At 42.7% G+C, this 17,325-nt stretch overlaps 2 protein-coding genes across 2 annotated transcripts; one reads left to right on the plus strand and one right to left on the minus strand.

The window, feature by feature from the left end:
- Nucleotides 1-3,081: 3,081 nt before the first annotated feature.
- On the plus strand, nucleotides 3,082-8,036 carry mepceb (methylphosphate capping enzyme b). The gene is made up of 8 exons (XM_050062602.1): nucleotides 3,082-3,456; nucleotides 3,863-4,245; nucleotides 4,323-4,591; nucleotides 4,699-4,996; nucleotides 5,112-5,730; nucleotides 5,814-6,026; nucleotides 6,746-6,854; nucleotides 7,643-8,036. Exons 2-8 carry the CDS (start codon nucleotides 3,884-3,886, stop codon nucleotides 7,693-7,695), a joined length of 1,923 nt encoding a protein of 640 aa, XP_049918559.1. The 5' UTR covers nucleotides 3,082-3,456; nucleotides 3,863-3,883; the 3' UTR covers nucleotides 7,696-8,036.
- A 134-nt stretch (nucleotides 8,037-8,170) lies between these two features.
- Nucleotides 8,171-14,496, minus strand: LOC126401382 (uncharacterized). The gene is made up of 7 exons (XM_050062603.1): nucleotides 14,419-14,496; nucleotides 14,277-14,336; nucleotides 12,397-12,495; nucleotides 12,167-12,208; nucleotides 11,964-11,993; nucleotides 11,093-11,239; nucleotides 8,171-11,002 (listed from the first exon to the last, which is right to left on the minus strand). Exons 1-7 carry the CDS (start codon nucleotides 14,470-14,472, stop codon nucleotides 10,688-10,690), a joined length of 747 nt encoding a protein of 248 aa, XP_049918560.1. The 5' UTR covers nucleotides 14,473-14,496; the 3' UTR covers nucleotides 8,171-10,687.
- Between the last annotated feature and the right edge of the window lie 2,829 nt (nucleotides 14,497-17,325).

The raw sequence follows: 17,325 nt of genomic DNA on the forward strand, positions 1-17,325 counted from the left end.
TGACGACATACAGCACACTGTGATTTACATGAACATGACTTTTTATAATAAAACACATACAGAACTATTACCTCTGTGGCCCCGCCCCCTCCTGCTGTCACTCCACAGGATTGGACGTCACTGTCAGTCACAGCTTCGACAGCTCTGAATTATTATTGATGTTTTCTGATATTTTTAACTGACAAACACATGAATATATATTTTAATTATTCAGTTTTATGAGTGACCTCAACAGTTAAAGTGCCTTTAAAGTGAATGTGAAGGGAAACAAACCATAATCAGAACTGAAAGCTGTAGGCCTGTTTGAATTTAAAATGTTAAAATACAACTTTCTGTTCTCAGTTGAAAGTGTCTCTTTATTAAAAACAGCACAGAGCGGCATGTTAGTTTGCCTGTAGCACCTCCCTGAGGAGCAAACATCAAAGTGCAGCAGGAGAAGATGATCACACAGAATCTGATTCATTTCATTCACATTCATTGTTTAGTTTCACCTGAGACTCACAGATATATATTTATTAATGTTATTAGTTTATTTTAAATGCGTTTAACATAAGTGCTGGGTTGGACCCTCTTTTTAATTCTTGGTGTCATAGATTCAACAAGGTGCTGGAAACATTCCTCAGAGATTTGGGTCCATATTGACATGATGACATCACACAGTTGATCCATGAATCTCCCGTTCCAGCACATCCCAAAGGGGCTCTATTGGACTGAGATCTGGTGACTGTGGAGGCCATTGGAGTACAGTGAACTCATTGTCATGTTTGAGATGATGTGAGCTTTGTGACATGGTGCGTTATCCTGCTGGAAGTAGCCATCAGAAGATGGGTACACTGTGGTCATAAAGGGATGGACACGCTCAGCAACAATACTCAGGTAGGCTGTGGTGTTTAAACCATGCTCAGTTGGTACTAAGAAAATCTCCCCCACACCATTACACCACCAGCAGCAGCCTGAAGCGTTGATACAAGGCAGGATGGATCCATGCTTCCATCTGAATGTGGTTTTTCCAATCTTCTATTGTCCAGTTTTGGTGAGAAAACCCGTGTGAATTGTAGCCTCAGTTTCCTGTTGTTAGCTGACAGGAGTGGCACCTGGTGTGGTCTTCTGCTGCTGTAGCCCATCTGCTTCAAGGTTGGACAAGGTGTTGTTGCTTCAGAGATGGTCTTCTGCACACCTTGGTTGGAACCAGTGCTTATTTGACTTCATGTTGCCTTTCTATCATCTTGAACCAGTCTGGCCATTCTCCTCTGACCTCTGGCATAAACAAGGCATTTTGGCTCACTGGATATTTTCTCTTTTTGTGACCATCCTCTGTAAACCCTAGAGATGGTTGTGGTGCATTAGTAGTAGTGATGGCCAAATGAGGCCTCATGAACCACTGTCTATTCTCTGAAGCCACTAGATGGCGCTGTCTGTTCAAGAAAGGTTTGAAAGCACATTTCATTGCCAGTCCTTCAGCCTTTATATATAGGCCCGTTTCCACTGAAGAAGTTCCTGGTACTATTTGGGGGGCAGGAACTTTACAGGAACGTCCTCTCGCTCGGCCCTCTCAACCGCCGTGTCTCCACTGAAAGGCCAGAGTAGGAGGAAGGTTCCTGTAAAGTTACCGGGCTCTGGATGTGACGTAATCGTTGCGCGACCATTTTGACGGGGGTGACGTGGCAAAGAAACAAAGAACAACAACAACAAAGAAGAAGAAGAAGCAGAAAAACGAAGAAGAAAGCAGACATAAGAAAGACGATTATCACCATGGATGGAGCTGAGGTGGTTGCTGGGTTTCTGGCGTGTCTTTTCATTTACATGGCGGTGGAAGCTATGAACGAGAGTCTGCTGAGTTTTAAAAATGCCGGCTATTTTGTTGCTTTCTGTTGACGTCACATCCCGCCTTGAGTATATCCAATCAGCACCAAGCAAACCCCAAGCCCCAGCCAGGAGTTTTTCGGGGCCGTTCTGAGTACCTACTCCGAGGCAGGGACTTGTTTAGCCCCTGTAAAAGTTCTGGAACTCTGTCCTTCTGAGGGGGTTCCTGCGGTGGAGACACACACCAACGGGCCCGGCCCCGTAAAATTACCCCGAAGTTCCTGCGGTGGAAACGCGCCTTATCTTTAAACCAAGAGCGCCATCTGGTGGGGTCAGAAAATTAAAAAAAAGTGGTTCAAGAGGCTTCATTTGGCCATCACTGATTAGTAGTAGTGTAGTAGTAAACAGCAGTATTCACCAGCTCCAGTTATTAGTCCTCTAAAATTGTTAATTTAATATGTCTCCTCCTTCAGAACTGCATCAACCTGAACATCTGAAAACATGACTCAGAAATAAATAACTAATAATGACGTGAACATGTTACAAGTCAACAAAGTGGGTCAAAAACTGAATGCAAGGCACAACTGGTGAGCTGCTGACATCTTAGAGCAACATATTCATAATTGATCAGTCTGAAGAAAATCAATAACCTACTTAAGGATTATCAACACTGAGTGATCCCTCAGTTTTACCTCTCAGGATGACTTTTTGTTTTCTGTTTAAATTCGCAACAAGGCTGTAAATACAGGTGTGAAACTACAGGTGGAGTATAAACTCGGGTGTTTCCTTGTGTTTTAACACACTGTGGGGTTTGGTTGGTGGAGTTTGCTGGAAGACACGAGCAGCAGCCAGGGAGTTACTGTCACCTGTGAATCTGAACTCAGGGCTGAATACCCATGTCAGACAGGGGCTTTCTGTGGCGCTGCAAGACACATAAAGTCAACTGTCTCCGGTCAGAACTCAGGTGGGCACACTCACAGTGTGTGTCAGCACGTGCAGCCGGTGATTGGTAATCAATAACTCGTTAGTTATGATGGTTTAATCGTCTATATTCAGCAGTGATCGTGTTTCCAGTCAGGCACCGCTCAGGACGGCTCTCTCCTCGGCCTTTCTCCCGCCTCTCCCCGAGCTGCGACCAATCAGACAACCGCTCCGAGACAAGCAGTCGTCTGATTGGTCGCAGCTTGGGAGAGGCAGGAGCCCAGCTCGGCTCGCTATTGGTGGGCTCCATCGTCACTCACGTGCCCCCCCACGACTGGCGTATAAAGTCGCGGGCTTGGATTTTGGAGCACGGGGGGAAGAAAGTAGCAGCTAGCAGTTTGTCACGGCTAAAAGCTACAACATCAACCCGCACACACACACACGCACTGACACACGCACGGAGAGCTCGGTGGAGGCTCGTTTTCACGCGCACAGCGGATTTGTGGGGGTGTTTCGGGAGTTGTTTTTCTTTAGGGGGTGTGTTTGCTCCACGCTAGCTACTTCCTGCATGTTAGCCAGGCTGGGCTAACGGAGAAGCTAACTGTTTACCAGTGGGTCAGTTTGAATTATTCATGACGGCGCTCCGTGATTGGTGGAGGCAGCGGTAGGGGCGGGGTCAGAGAGGGTTTGTGGATGAAGGAGGGGAGAAGTGGAGTGTTTCTGCAGCACACAGTGAGTATGATTATTGATTATTGATCGATTACTGCTGGGTGTCTGCGGAGCAAGTACCATACAGTTGAAATACTCTATTACAAGTTAAAGTACTAATACCATACAGTTAAAATACTCTATTACAAGTTGAAGTACTAATACCATACAGTTAAAATACTCTATTACAAGTTAAAGCACTAATACCATACAAATAAAATACTCTATTATAAGTTAAAGCACTAATACCATACAGATAAAATACTCTATTACAAGTTAAAGTACTAATTCAACACAATAAAAATACTTTGTTACAGTAAAAGTCCTGCATTAAAAATGTTGCCGCAGTGAAAGTACTCACCACACTGTAAAAATACTCTTTTAAAAGTTCTGCATAGCGGTCAAACTGACCCCGCCCCTCTCTCTATAGATCACCGTGATTGGCTGATCTATGATGATCAGGATGTCGTTGGACAAAGAGACCATCCTCCCTCATGACGTCAGCCCCACCTTCCCCGCCCCCGTCAGTCTGTCAGAGCAGCCGCCGCTGGCTAAGACCCACCCCCTCCGTCCTAAGAATGGCCTCCAGTTGCCCAGCAACAGCCAGCCCCCCCTCACCTCCGCTCCCCCGACTCACCGCATCGCAAAGAGGCGGTACTCCATGGGCGTCGGCTTCAAGGGACTGGCCAAGCGGCGTCGCCGCGCCAACAGTGACAGCCAGTCAGAGCCCATGTTGCCAACTCACTTCCTGTTGGGCGGGAACATCTTTGACCCGCTTAACCTCAACTCGCTACTGGACGAAGACGTCAACAGGTGAGACGTTTAATTCATGGTCAGATTTGTTTTTTTCTTTGTTACGTGAATATTTAACCCCTCCTCTTCCTCTTCAGGGCGACCAATCAGGAGACACCAAAGTGCTCACCCCTGCCATCGCGGGGCGGGGACCCTGTAGAGATCCTGGTTCCACGTGACATCACTGACCCCCTGAACCTGAAAGGACGGGGTGGGGACGGGCAGGGGGAAGGAGGGGTCCTGCTGTCCCCCCTGAAGTCCAGGAGGAACAGACACCATGGGGGAGGAGGAGGAGGAGGAGGAGGAGGAGGAGGAGAGAGGGAGGTGGTGCCAGCTCGACTGTTTCCCTCCACAGCTGGACTGACAGGTGAGAACACCTGGATCAGTGCTGACCCCCAGTGGACGCTGCAGGAAACACAACTGTGATGTAATGATAAAACCAGTGTTAGTAACAGGTTCATAATGTGTCTGCAGTTCCTCTGTTGACCAGAGAGGGCAGCGTTCCACCGTCTCCACTCCCCTGTGAACTCAACACGGCCATCACCTGTCGCGATGACATAGCCCCGCCCCCCATCCTCCCCAGGAGACACACCCACCCTCCACCAGGGCACAGCCACAAGCCTGGTAACCAGGGAGACGGTCGCCAACGGAGACGGCGGCGCACCACCTCGACGAGGTCGGCAGACTGCACTGCAAGCACTGATACCAAGCCCACCAAGGTTCAGCCAACCAAATTCCAGACACCGCTGGTGGGCGGGGCTAGAGCTGGCAGGTGAGTGTTACTGCAGTGCGCACTGTTTTCAGATTGAACGTTCCCTTGAAATGAATTAAAACCCTGTAATCTGATTGGCTGCCTGGTCCCATGATCTCTGTACCGCCCCCTGCAGGTATGGAGGAGCTCAGCCTGGCTCCACTCAGCCGCCAGAGAAGAAGAAGAAGGACAAACACCGCTACCAGTACGGCAACCACAGCCGTTACTATGGTTACCGTGGTTTCTATGGCGACAAGTGGGACGGGGGCGTTGGGGCAGAGGAGGACCCGCGACTCCGCCTCCTGGAGGCTGATTGGTTCAGAGACAAAACGGTGCTGGATGTGGGCTGTGGTGCCGGTCACCTGACGCTGGGCGTCGCCCAAAGGTTTAACCCCACCCACATCTTGGGGGTGGAGCTAGACCAGCAATTGGTCCATGCTGCCAAGCAGAACATCAGGCACTTCCTGTCACATGACCTAGTTGTAGAGGAGAGGAGGAGGAGGAGAGGAAAGCCAGGACCCTCCTCCTCCTCTCCTCCAAGGAAGAGGGAGGGAGGGGGAGGAGAGAGGGAGGAGCAGGTGGAGGAGGTGATGGAGGAGTTGCAGCAGGCTCTGTCTCTCCTCCCCCTCCCCCTGTCGTTCAGGGTGAGTCGAGGTCCTCTCTGTGCTCCTCCTCTCCTCCTCCCCTCATCATCATCATCATCATCGTCCTCCTCGTCGTCCTCCAGGTTCCCCAACAACATCACCTTCATCCAGGTGAGTGTCACACCTGTTCTGTCACTCCTCTTCACCGTGACATCATCACCTTGCTGACATCATATGTGTCGCTCCTCCCGCAGGGCGACTACGTGACAGCGCAGGGGGCGTGGCCTGGGCAGGGTCAGTATGACGTCATCATGTGTCTGGGAGTGACTAAATGGGTGCAGCTGCAGTCAGGTGACGGGGGCGTGGCCACACTCTTCAGACGAGCCTATCAGAGCCTGTCGCCGGGCGGATTGTTCATCCTGGAGCCACAACCATGGAGCAGCTACGGCCACAGCAAGAGAGCCTCGGTAAGATATACAGAATATACACCGTAAATATTCACTTGAATAAGAATGAAGATGCAGAACCATGGAGAAGCTACCGTAGATGTAGACGTAGCAGCCATATTGGAGACGGTAAACAACGGCAAACTGAGGAGCTAAAATAAAAACAAACTTTTGATGAGTCATTTTTGTATTTGCTAGCTAGCGCTGTCTGCTTATCAATAAGAACTGTGTTAGAAAAAATGTTCTCTGTTTATGTTCTGTAACGTGTGTTAAGATTGGTCCTCGTCTGCATCCAGGCGCCATCCTGGGGAAATGAAGGCTAACGTTAGCACGCTAGCTAACGTTGTCAGCTATGACCCATTGTCTTTTTGATAATCTAAACAAAGAACATGTTTTCTTGCGTTGTCCTTTCTAACGTGATCAGTTGGGAAAGATATTACCGTAAAACTTCAATTAGTAGCCCGGGCTATTAGTTGCATAAACCTCTAAATCAATTCCTTTCACGCAAAACGTGCTCAGCAAAGATCGGGAAATACAATACATTCATTTACAATTTATTTAAACCAGTACAAATTTTACGGTAATACGGAAGTTTTACGGTATTTATTGTTATGTTCAAGGAGTTAATTAACGTTAGCTAGCTAGCTGAAAAGTCGTCTCCTTCCACATTAGTTATAATAAAAGCTCTATTATTGTACTGTAGTGCCGTGCTTGTGTGTAACAGTTGTGTTGTTCTGCAGGAGAGGACGTATCGCATCTTCAGGAGTTTGAGACTGAGACCTGAACAGTTCACCTGCTACCTGACCGACAGTGTGGGCTTCACCTCATACAGACTCATCACACACACAGGTACACACACACACACACACACACACACACACACACACAGGCGTACACACTGTAACCTGGGATGTGATTGGTGCATGCTGATGATCCAGGTGAGCTGGATCAGAAAAAAAACAAACAAACGTGAAACTCTATGAGGAGCTGCGCCTTGTCAGAATAAATTCAAACCTATATATCTGGACCATGTGTGAATTTAATTTGAAAGGACAGACACAGGAAGTGTCCACGCTCAGCAGTCAGACAGGAGTCAGGTTAATTTCCAGGGCTGGTACCTGTGGTTATTCCACAGGCTAGTTAATAACATGTCGGGCAGGAAATCCAAAGTGTGGGATCATTTTGAGAAGGTGAAGGACGAACCCAAGGTGATATGTAAACTAGCAGAGTTTAAGGGGTTAAAGATCACAAGGTAAACTCTCAGTTTTCACTGGTAGCAATAGAATAGTGCGTCATCATTTTTCAACGTAACCAAACCTCAGCAGCAGGAAACATCAGTGTGAGGACGAGCCGAGTTACAGAAGCCTCAGAGGGANCATTTTGAGAAGGTGAAGGACGAACCCAAGGTGATATGTAAACTAGTTTAAGGGGTTAAAGGTCACAAGGTAAACTCTCAGTTTTCACTGGTAACGATAGAATAGCGCGTCATCATTTTTCAACGTAACCAAACCTCAGCAGCAGGAAACATCAGTGTGAGGACGAGCCGAGTTACAGAAGCCTCAGAGGGACAGAAGAGTTTTTTACACAGGAAACATTAATGAAAATAAAATCAGAAATAAGAATGAATGTGTTTCCAGGTAACCAGCGGCCCATCTACCTGTTCCACAAAGGCCCCGCCCACAGGAAGTGATGTGCAGGACGTCTGTTTCCATGACAGCGGCCTTGGAAGCTGATTGGTCTTTCTATGTTTGACTGTGAGCTGGCAGCTGATTGGCTCAACAGTGGAGCCGGTTTGATGACGTCACATGTGAGAGGGGAATAAACTCACTCTGACTGGACCGCAGGGTTTCTGTGAACGGTTGACGCAGGCTCACGAAGCCAAAGCAAAGGATTGTGGGTGATTGTGGCCTCCAGTCCTGGACTGTGATTGGACACTGGAGGCTGACAGGAAGTGACACATCTGTCAGGAACATTTGTTTCTCTGCTTCAGTTTTTTTTTTTTTTGGTCAGAATAAAGAGAATTTATCTGTTTGTTGAGATGATGAGTGAATTTTATTTTCACTGGTTTCATCTTTTTTTCAATTATATTTAATCTGAATTTTTTCACCTTGGTGGGAATACAGAACACAGTCGAGTGAGGGCGCTGTTTTTCCGTCTTTAACATGATGTTTGCCTGCAACGGAGAACTCAGCTGCAGACGTCTTACGTCTTTTAAAACATGAAAAAAAAGTTTCTTTAATTGATTATGGGATATTTAAATAAATATTAATTGTTGAGAAAAGACAGGACACAAACTGCAGGTGTGACTCAACAACAATCACCACAAATAATAAAATTCTAAAACCAAGATTCTTCCTGTTGCTGTAGAACGGACATACTCAGAATAATACATGTGTATATATATATATAATCCATATAGAACAGGGAGTCTGCAGCTCCTTAGAAAGTCTTAAATTCAATTGTATAAATATAAGTTTCAATAGAATAACTAAATGGTGTTGAATGTGAATTTGAGAGGCTTCAGTTGCTACATTTTATTTAATTTATCCATCATTGAATTTATTTTTGTCCAAGTGAATTGAGCAAATTTCAGATGTTAGAAACCTTTGAACCTTCCACTGAAGCTAACAGTGTTTTTACTTATAGTCACCCTTATCTGCTGGTAAAAGATTAACCAAACTTAATCAAAACATATTCCGTCTGACCTGCAGTGACAGAACATGGAAAAGATTATTTGTCTGAAAATCATTCCTAAATTTGTTCAAAAGTCACCTTGAAAACATCTTAGAAACATTAAATATAAGCATCTAAGAAGAAAACATGCCGTCAAATTATTTTTAAAGAAAAATAAAATCGCCAAACATTTTAGGATTTTGTTTGTTTAAAAAAACAAAAAATCTTCAAAAATGTTTAAAGATAAAAAAAAAAAAAATCAAAAATATTTGAAGAAAAAAAAAAGGCAAAAATTTCTGAAGAAAACATGCATTCCAATTTCAATCAATTCAATTTATACCTAGTTCCTGTAATGTCTACACAAGGGTTGCAAATAATTGATCATTGGTAACATTAATGATCAGTTAATCGATTAATTGTGACCCCTGTCAAGTCCCACAGCTCCATATTACTTATTCTCGAGATGAAGAAGCCTGGACATTAAACACATTGAATGTAACGGAATAATGCTTCAATTTCTAATGTCGCCGCCACGCTCCTCTTCCAAAACCCAAGATGGCCACCTTGTCATAAACTTGTTATATTGCACCCTTTCAATAACATGAAACATGTTCTCAAACTGAGAGCTAGGATATAAAGGAGTCTGCAGATTGTTTAGATTTCAGAGTCAAATCTGTATTTGATCTGTTCAATTCTTAATCAGTCGTTGATTAATCATTATCATCCCTAGTCTTCACAATCAAAGCTCCAGCTGGAGTCTTTTAATGTGAAGCAGCAGCAGCAGGAAATGTGTTAGCATTGGCATAAAGCTAATCCAGCTGTGATACATCTGTAGGAGAGTGAAGAGGAAACAGTGTTGCTGAATGGCGGACTCCGCCACCGCCAATGAAACTACTATATATATATAGGAATAATAACAGATTATTATTATTATTATTATTATATAATAGTACACTGAAACACTTCTTTTAGTATGTGTGTTAATCAGTAGAATATAATGAGTGTATACTACATACTATAATACATACACTTTATAATTAGTCAAATTTTTTGTAAATATGTGTTTTAATATTTTCAAGTTAAAGCAGGTTTTTAGTTTCTTTTAATTAAAACAATATTATACAGAATTAAGAGCAACAATAAGTCTGTTTATAGAAGTTTATTCACCAACATCAGGATAAACACACTTAAATATGAACGTATACAGTAACATTATTATTACGGCTCAGTATCATAAAGATCAGACTGATTTATTGTTTTCAGCTCGTTTTCTGTTAACTCTTCTGGACCAAAAAAAAAATCGGCAAATGTTTTTAACAAAAACAAAAAAGCCAAAAACTTTTAAAGGAAAAAAAAAATCAAAAATTTTAGCCAAAATAAAAAAAAATCTGCAATTGTTTTTCACCAAAACGAAATTGACAAAAACTTTTAAAGAAGAACAAAATGGACACATTTTTAACCCCTTACAAAACTTCCTTCAGTTACTTTTTCTTTAAAAATCAATGGTGATATAAATATAAAATATAACCATTTAAATTTGTATGCCCCACCCCTGAGCCAAAAAAAAAGAGAAAAGTGCCTCCTCAGTGCCTAAAAAATCATCTGACATGGCTCCACCTTTTTTGCACCACCTCAACATATAAGTTTTTTTTTTACTGATGCATAGAAAATAAAAATACAGATATATTTCTGGTTATGTTTCAAAAAGCTTTGGTGCTATTATTAGTAATCCCTTAACTTTCATATAATTTTCCCTTAACTAGCTTTAAGGTTGTAAAATCATCTGATTTCACCTATTTTGTATCATTGTGTTACAGCTCTTTCTCCAGATTTCGGGAAACGTTGGGATCTTTTTGTGTCGTGGTCGTCTTCATAATAACGAGTTAAAGAGATTAATAACAAACTCTTTACACACAGATGATAAACATGATTAATACAGTAGTAATAGGTCTGATTATTGATTGTTTACTGATTAATAGCTGTCAACAGTTTAGGGGGCGTGGCTTCGGTCACAGCCCCAGCTCCAGCTCCGCCTCATTTCCATGGTAACCGTGATGGTTGGCATGTCCGTCCGCTGCCTCCGTGCTGTCGTCCATCAGTCGGGGGAATTCGGCATCGATCTCTTCTCCTCTGACCCCGCCCTTCTCCCCGGCTACCACACCCGTGTCCGCAGTTTCCCCGCCCACCTCTCCGGTTGTCACGCCTGCTTCACCTTCAGCCCCGCCCATGTGTGTGATGACTTCGGCTGCCTCTGCGGCAGCTTCGACTCCGTGTCCGTCAAGTCGAGGTGCACTCAGGAGGTCATGAAAGGTCAACATCAGAGCCTGAGGAAGGGGGTGGGGCCAGAGGTAAGAATGTGTTAGACATGGTGTGATGTCATGTGATGTGTTATGATGTCATGTGTGTGACCTCACCCGGTGTCGGCTCTCTGTGCTCTCGGCGCTGTTGTCTCCTGTTTCCGTCTCTCTGTCCCGCTCACCTGCTCTCTCCCCCACTAAAATCAGTTCATTGAGCCACAGACTGCTGGTGGTGTTACTGGGAGACTGGGGTAGCTCCGAGCTCTGACACACAAACAAACAAACAAACACACCAGGTGGGGAAGAGTAAAGAGTAAAAAATGTTTATTTGTCTTTCATGTAACTGTAAACAATATAATAAATGTTAAAACTAAGTGTTAAATCTAAATCTTGAATTATATCTAAATGTTAAAGTGAAATCTAAATTTAAATGTTATCTAGACATTAAACCTAAATCTTAATATTGAAAAGATATTCCTAAATGTAGACCTAAAACTAAATGTTGAATGTAAATGTTAAATGTCAAATCTAAATGTTAAACATAAAACTAAATCTAAATGCTAAATATGAATGAAAAAGATAAATCTAAATATCAAATCTAATCATTAAACCTAAATCTAAATGTTAAGTAAATCTAAATCTGAATGTTACACTTGAATCTAAATGTTAAATCTTAATGTTTGATTTAAATGTTAAACCTCAATCTAAATTTTAAATCTAAGTGTTAATCTAAATGTTGAATCTAAATTTAAACTCTAAATCCAAATGTCAACTAAACCTTAATTTAAACGTTAACTTTGAATGTTTAACATTAATCCCAGTGTTAAACTTAAATCTAAATTTAAATGGCAAATATAAATGTTTAACCTTAACCTAAATGGTAAATCTAAATGTAACATTACAAACACACACTGTCCAACATTCATCGTCACTTGAAATGAAGTCTGATCAGATTAATCAGATTGATCATGTTTTAAATGAAGCTCACCTCCTGGGAGGTGTCCACCTGCTCCACCGCCTGCAGGATATGACATCACACACACAGGATGACATCATAAACACAACATGACTTCAAACATCAACTAAAAAAAAATATCTCTGCTAATTTAATCAAAAAATTGGAGCTCTTTAACAACAGAATAAAATGACATCACACAGGTGTGTGTGTGTGTGTGTGTGTGTGTGTGTTACCGTGTTCTCCAGGTTCTGTTGTTCTCGCAGCTGTTGAGCTTCCTGTAAAATCAACCAATCAGAGTCAGTTCTGTGTTTAAAGAGCGTCTGGCTGTAGTTCCTCTGACGTCCACCAGATGCCGCTGTGGTCAAACTAACAGGAAGTCAGGCACCATTCACCAGATTAAAGATAAACACAGCTCGTCTCAGTGTCATGTTGTAAACTGTGTGTGAGTCAGGTGACCTCTGACCTCTGAACTCTGGCTCGACTCGGAGGAGACTGATGATGATGATGAAGAGGAGGACGAGGAGGATGTTGTCTGCTGGAGGACATCAGGAGGAGGAGAAGGCTGCAGACACAAAGTAATCTTATTATGTTATCAGTGTTTAAATCACTTGTTCTGAAAACAAACTCTGTTTTCAGCGTTGACATGTCGCCAAAGCTTCAGAGTGTGTGCCATTATCGGCGCTGTGAGGTGTCACAAATGAGACGCCATTTTGTGCAATAACTAAAACGGAGCTGCTCTAACCTGCTTACACAATTGTCTCACTCTGAAGACGTCGAATCTGCCGCTTGAGCAGTGACGTGGGACATCGGACACTGGCGAAAAAAGCTGTCCTTTAATGTCAGCATGATAGGCGGCCCGTGCCGTTATAGTTTAACAGTACTCGACACCAGGAGGAAATGTGGTGGGACAAGAACGAAAGTTAGGGCAGCAAAAATCCGACGGGAGCAGTGGTGGATGGGTCCAACCACTGACTTTCACCCTGGAGAGCGGTGTCCACTTCCTGTAAGATTCTAAAGACAAACCCTGTTCTTTGTTCCTAAACCCCAAAAAGTGTTTTAGTTGGAGGGAAAAAAGTCAATTCACATTGTTGTACTGACGTAGTGCTTTTATTTTGAAAGAGACTGTATGCAAACTGTACATTCCCTGTAAACTGAAGTGTATTTTGAAAACAGACAATGCATGACAGGCTGAATTTGACACGGCGTCCCAGAACGTCAACAACCAACACACCCAGGGTACCTTGGCCGTGTGTCATCGTCCCTGTCATGAGATCCTGTTTCATCCCGCTGAACTCGTTTGCTTCTTCGTCCAAATCAGATTCAGAATGTTGATCAAAACAAGAAGTGTCAGAGTTTTGAGTCAACATCTCCATGGCCTGTGCAACTGTAAAGTTTCCATGGACGATGACATTTTCCTGCAGTTTACAAGCTGCTACATTTCTGTAAACAACGTTTAATTTCAGTTTCCAGCAGATCTTCCTCTTTTTCCTCCTCGTTTCTGGACACAACAGTGAAAACATGAATTGGCGGAAAATCTCGTCAATGGCGGGAAAAGATTGAAAGTGGTTCTTCGTTCTTGAATTGGATGTCTCTTTGACTGGATAGTGAAAACATTCAATCACTGTCAGGTTAGGAAACATGTTAGCATGCTCCTTCCACCACCATCAAACCTCCAAAGGATCCTCCTTGGGTGTCTTGAACTCCATGTAGGCTGCCACCTTTCATGGCTGGAGTCCTCCACGTCGGTGACCAATGTGACCACGGGGTCAAAGGTTACACTTGCGTCACTGACTTTCAAAATAAAAGAAACTGCAGCTTGATGGATTCTGACGTGAAGTCTGCTGTAGGTTTAATTTTGGGGTTGAGGCAAATTTTACATTAATAAACAACTTTTTCGGTTACGGTTTTGCCAACTTGTCAAAAAAGTGACGAGACGACCTGATGAGAGCCGGATGGATTCTGACGTGAAGTCTGCTGTAGGTTTAATTTTGGGGTTGAGGCAAATTTTACGTTAATAAACAACTTTTTCGGTTACGGTTTTGCCAACTTGTCAAAAAAGTGACGAGATGACCTGATGAGAGCCGACGAGAACGAATATCTGACACACACATTAGACTCCACCCCAGGGCGAAACCCCGTGATTTAAGAGAGTCCCAAACTGCTACATGTCTTTTACCACTCTAACACTTTACATAACGGATACTTCAAATACTTCAAGAACATTTTCCTGAAAATACTTTTACTGCGTCGTCATAAAGAAACTTCAACCACAGTTTTTTATGCAGTGCCAAGTAACACTGCACACACGCCTTCCACTACTGGTGTACATGCTGCTGTACTCACTGATGATTGGTCCAGTTGTTGTTGAAGAAAGGGCTGCAGGCTGCCGTGTTCCCATGGCAACTGTACACACAACACAGTGTCACTGACCACTCATATCTGTAACCAATGAACTGATCAGGTGATCAATAAAGAGGATTCTTACAGGTACAGCCTGGTTCTGATGCAGCAGACACACCGTCAGCACAAACTTCCACATCCTGGACAAATGCGGCAACGCACTGGTCTGACTGGTCCCACTAACTGGTCCTGGTCTCACTAACTGGTCTCACTGGGAGCAGCAGGTCGGTCCCGATGGTTCTGTCTGGCTCTCTCTCTGATTCGTCTCTTTTATTGTCTCTAACAGGAAGTGACTTGTCATCATCTCATCTTTTGTGCCCGCCCCCCTCCTACTGACAGCCGCCCATCAACGAAAAACAACCTGATTTATATATGAGTGTGTGTGTGTGTGTGTGTGTGTGTGTGTGTGTGTGTGGTCATACATTATTTTTAAAACACACTCTCATGGCAACTAAAACACAGTGACAGCAGAGAAACAGTTAACGATATATAAGTAGTTATAATAGTTAAAAACACACTGTATATAAGGACCAAAAGGTTTATTGATTATATGACATATGTACTCATCAGATGAAACATGTCAGGAGTCGTAGCTGTCGATGGAGACGTGAACAAACGTATCACTAACATTTGCTTACAGCTGCATTACTACTTAGAATGAAATACTCTAGTACTGGTTTTATCTCCATTATGTGGTGCAGTGTAAAGTAACGTAAAGTGGAAATACTCCAGTAAAAGTACCTCACATGTACTGGAGTAAATGTCCACCACTGACACATACTGTCATCAGATGTTACTGTTCATGGTGTCCACATACTTTTGGCCGTGTCGTGATTCCAGATGTGTTTATCAGAGTCAGATTGATGGAGCGGCGGTGAACCGCTGACAGTAAACACATTTCACAACCCGCTGGATTTACTGCCACACACACACACTAACACACACACACACACACACACACACACACACACACACACACACACTAACACAAAGGAGAAACTAGAGTCCATTACAACATTTAATATTTTTAAAACAGTGACAGTAGAAGTACAAAAAAAAACATTATTTAAATGAAATTCTGTTTTTAAACTGTGCAGCTAGTTCATGTTTTTATGCTCAAGTTTATTTCCTGAAAACATAAAACAGAATATTTATAAAATCAAAGTCACACACATCAACAGTGACATAATAAACATGTAAGCAACAGAGCGGTTAGTGGCACTTTATAAAACAAGGGAGATTTTTAGTAAATGAAGAAAAAACGGGATTAAAACGCTGTAAAAAGAAATAAGATGATTTCTAAAAAAGTCCCAGACGTAGATGGAGACTTTGGCCCAATCCCAATTCCTATCTTAACCCTCAATCTTAACCCTCAGTCTCAAAAATCCGCGCTCCCGCGAAGTGCTAGTGCTGTCCCGATTCTCAGAGTGTTGAGTTGAAGGTCAAGAATAAGGGCTGTATGGCCCTCACTTTTAAGATTTTCCAGGACCACCCTTGGTTGTGAGTGCTATCCTAGAATCCTTTGCGTATCATCCGCCGAGCTCAGCCGAACCCAGCCGAGTACAGACGATTCAGTCAATGCAAGATGGCGGCGACAACCGTGAGGAAGCGGAGTTATCAATGTGAGTATTTTCCTCGTCAATAGTTTAAAAAATTTTAAAAAATTATGATAACCATTGCATTATCTTAGTTTAACGTCATTTTACGGACTATAGACCTCTTTGTAGCGTAACACACATATTTTTGGTCGCGGGTGACGGCTTGCCTGCCCCGCCGCACGTAACCCCGGTTCTATGATAACCCGAGTATGCTGTCATTCAGTTACAACAAGTCATTTTTCTCAGTGATAATGTAGTTGTTAAATTGTTTTAATATACGTGAAATGTTTGCATCGACATTTTTGTAAGATGACCGGACGGTGTCATCTCCTGTAGCCAGAGAGTCTGCAGCTGGTAACGTTACAGCTGCAGGTTAACGTTAGTGAACGTATTATCTGGTGACTTTCCGCTGAATAAGTTACGTTGGTTGTTGTGGTACAGGTTTATTGGTTAAATATCAACTTATAACCCAAAGAGTGAAACGTTAACGTGGATGAAAGTCACCAGATAACACTTGTGTGACTGTGTAAACAGCCTCACCAGTTCTGCTGGATGTTGACTACAGTATTCATTGTGATAATACTTGCAATACTGCATGAAACTAAACTAATAACTTAACGAATATCTGACAGGTAGCCCAAAAAAGTAAAAAATAAAAGAAAGTAATGTTGTTATCTCTGTTCCATTTCAGGGCCACCAGACAAAACACAAGCCCTGATTCATTTCAGGGCCACCAATGAAGACAAGTTTACAAAAAGCAAGCAGGCTCCAAAAAAACTATGGGAGTGAGTAATTTGTAACTTGTGAACTGTTCATATTCATAACATAATTCTCAGTCACAACGGCAACTGTTCCCCTAGTGATCAAGCATTCTGTTTCAATATGAAATCAGCACAGCTGCAGACGGCATTGTCGAAGATTGTTGTTTGGTAACTGTACATTTGTTTTGGAGCTGCCCCTATACTGTCACTTTTTGGAAAGATTTTGTCGAGTATATTCGTTGCAACATTTATGTTCTATTTTCACTACTGTACAAAGATGTGCTGTTTGGATTTTATGATGTCAGCATTTCAAAACAAAAACAATTCTATATCATTAATCTATCTATTATCTTAGCGAAATTCCATATTCATAAGAGAAAATTTTGTAACAGAAAACCCTTGTTCAAAATTTTTATGAATGAAATGCAGCAATACTTAGAAACCATTCAGCACTCCACAAACTCCAAAGCTATAAAGACTCTGAAAATATGTAAACAATTTAATTGTTTGAGCTGCTGAACTTTTTTATTTATTTATTTGTTTATTTTATTTCTTTTTCTTTTCTCTTAACCCTGGCATATTTGTTCTGTTCATGTCTGTCACTGCTTGTTTTGTACAAGAATTGAAATAAAG

This window comes from Epinephelus moara, chromosome 14 (assembly GCF_006386435.1).
Source record: "Epinephelus moara isolate mb chromosome 14, YSFRI_EMoa_1.0, whole genome shotgun sequence".
Lineage (NCBI taxonomy): Eukaryota > Metazoa > Chordata > Actinopteri > Perciformes > Serranidae > Epinephelus > Epinephelus moara.

Excerpts from the sequence above, each read along its gene's own strand:
- mepceb (XM_050062602.1), top strand. The coding sequence starts at position 3,884 with ATGATGATCAGGATGTCGTTGGACAAAGAGACCATCCTCCCTCATGAC. Across the intron at positions 4,246-4,322 it reads CTGGACGAAGACGTCAACAG|GGCGACCAATCAGGAGACAC; the intron begins GTGAGACGTTTA and ends CTTCCTCTTCAG. Across the intron at positions 6,855-7,642 it reads CAGACTCATCACACACACAG|GTAACCAGCGGCCCATCTAC; the intron begins GTACACACACAC and ends ATGTGTTTCCAG.
- LOC126401382 (XM_050062603.1), bottom strand. The coding sequence starts at position 14,472 with ATGTGGAAGTTTGTGCTGACGGTGTGTCTGCTGCATCAGAACCAGGCT. Across the intron at positions 11,994-12,166 it reads AACAGAACCTGGAGAACACG|GCGGTGGAGCAGGTGGACAC; the intron begins GTAACACACACA and ends CATATCCTGCAG. Across the intron at positions 11,240-11,963 it reads AGGTGGACACCTCCCAGGAG|AGCTCGGAGCTACCCCAGTC; the intron begins GTGAGCTTCATT and ends TTTGTGTGTCAG.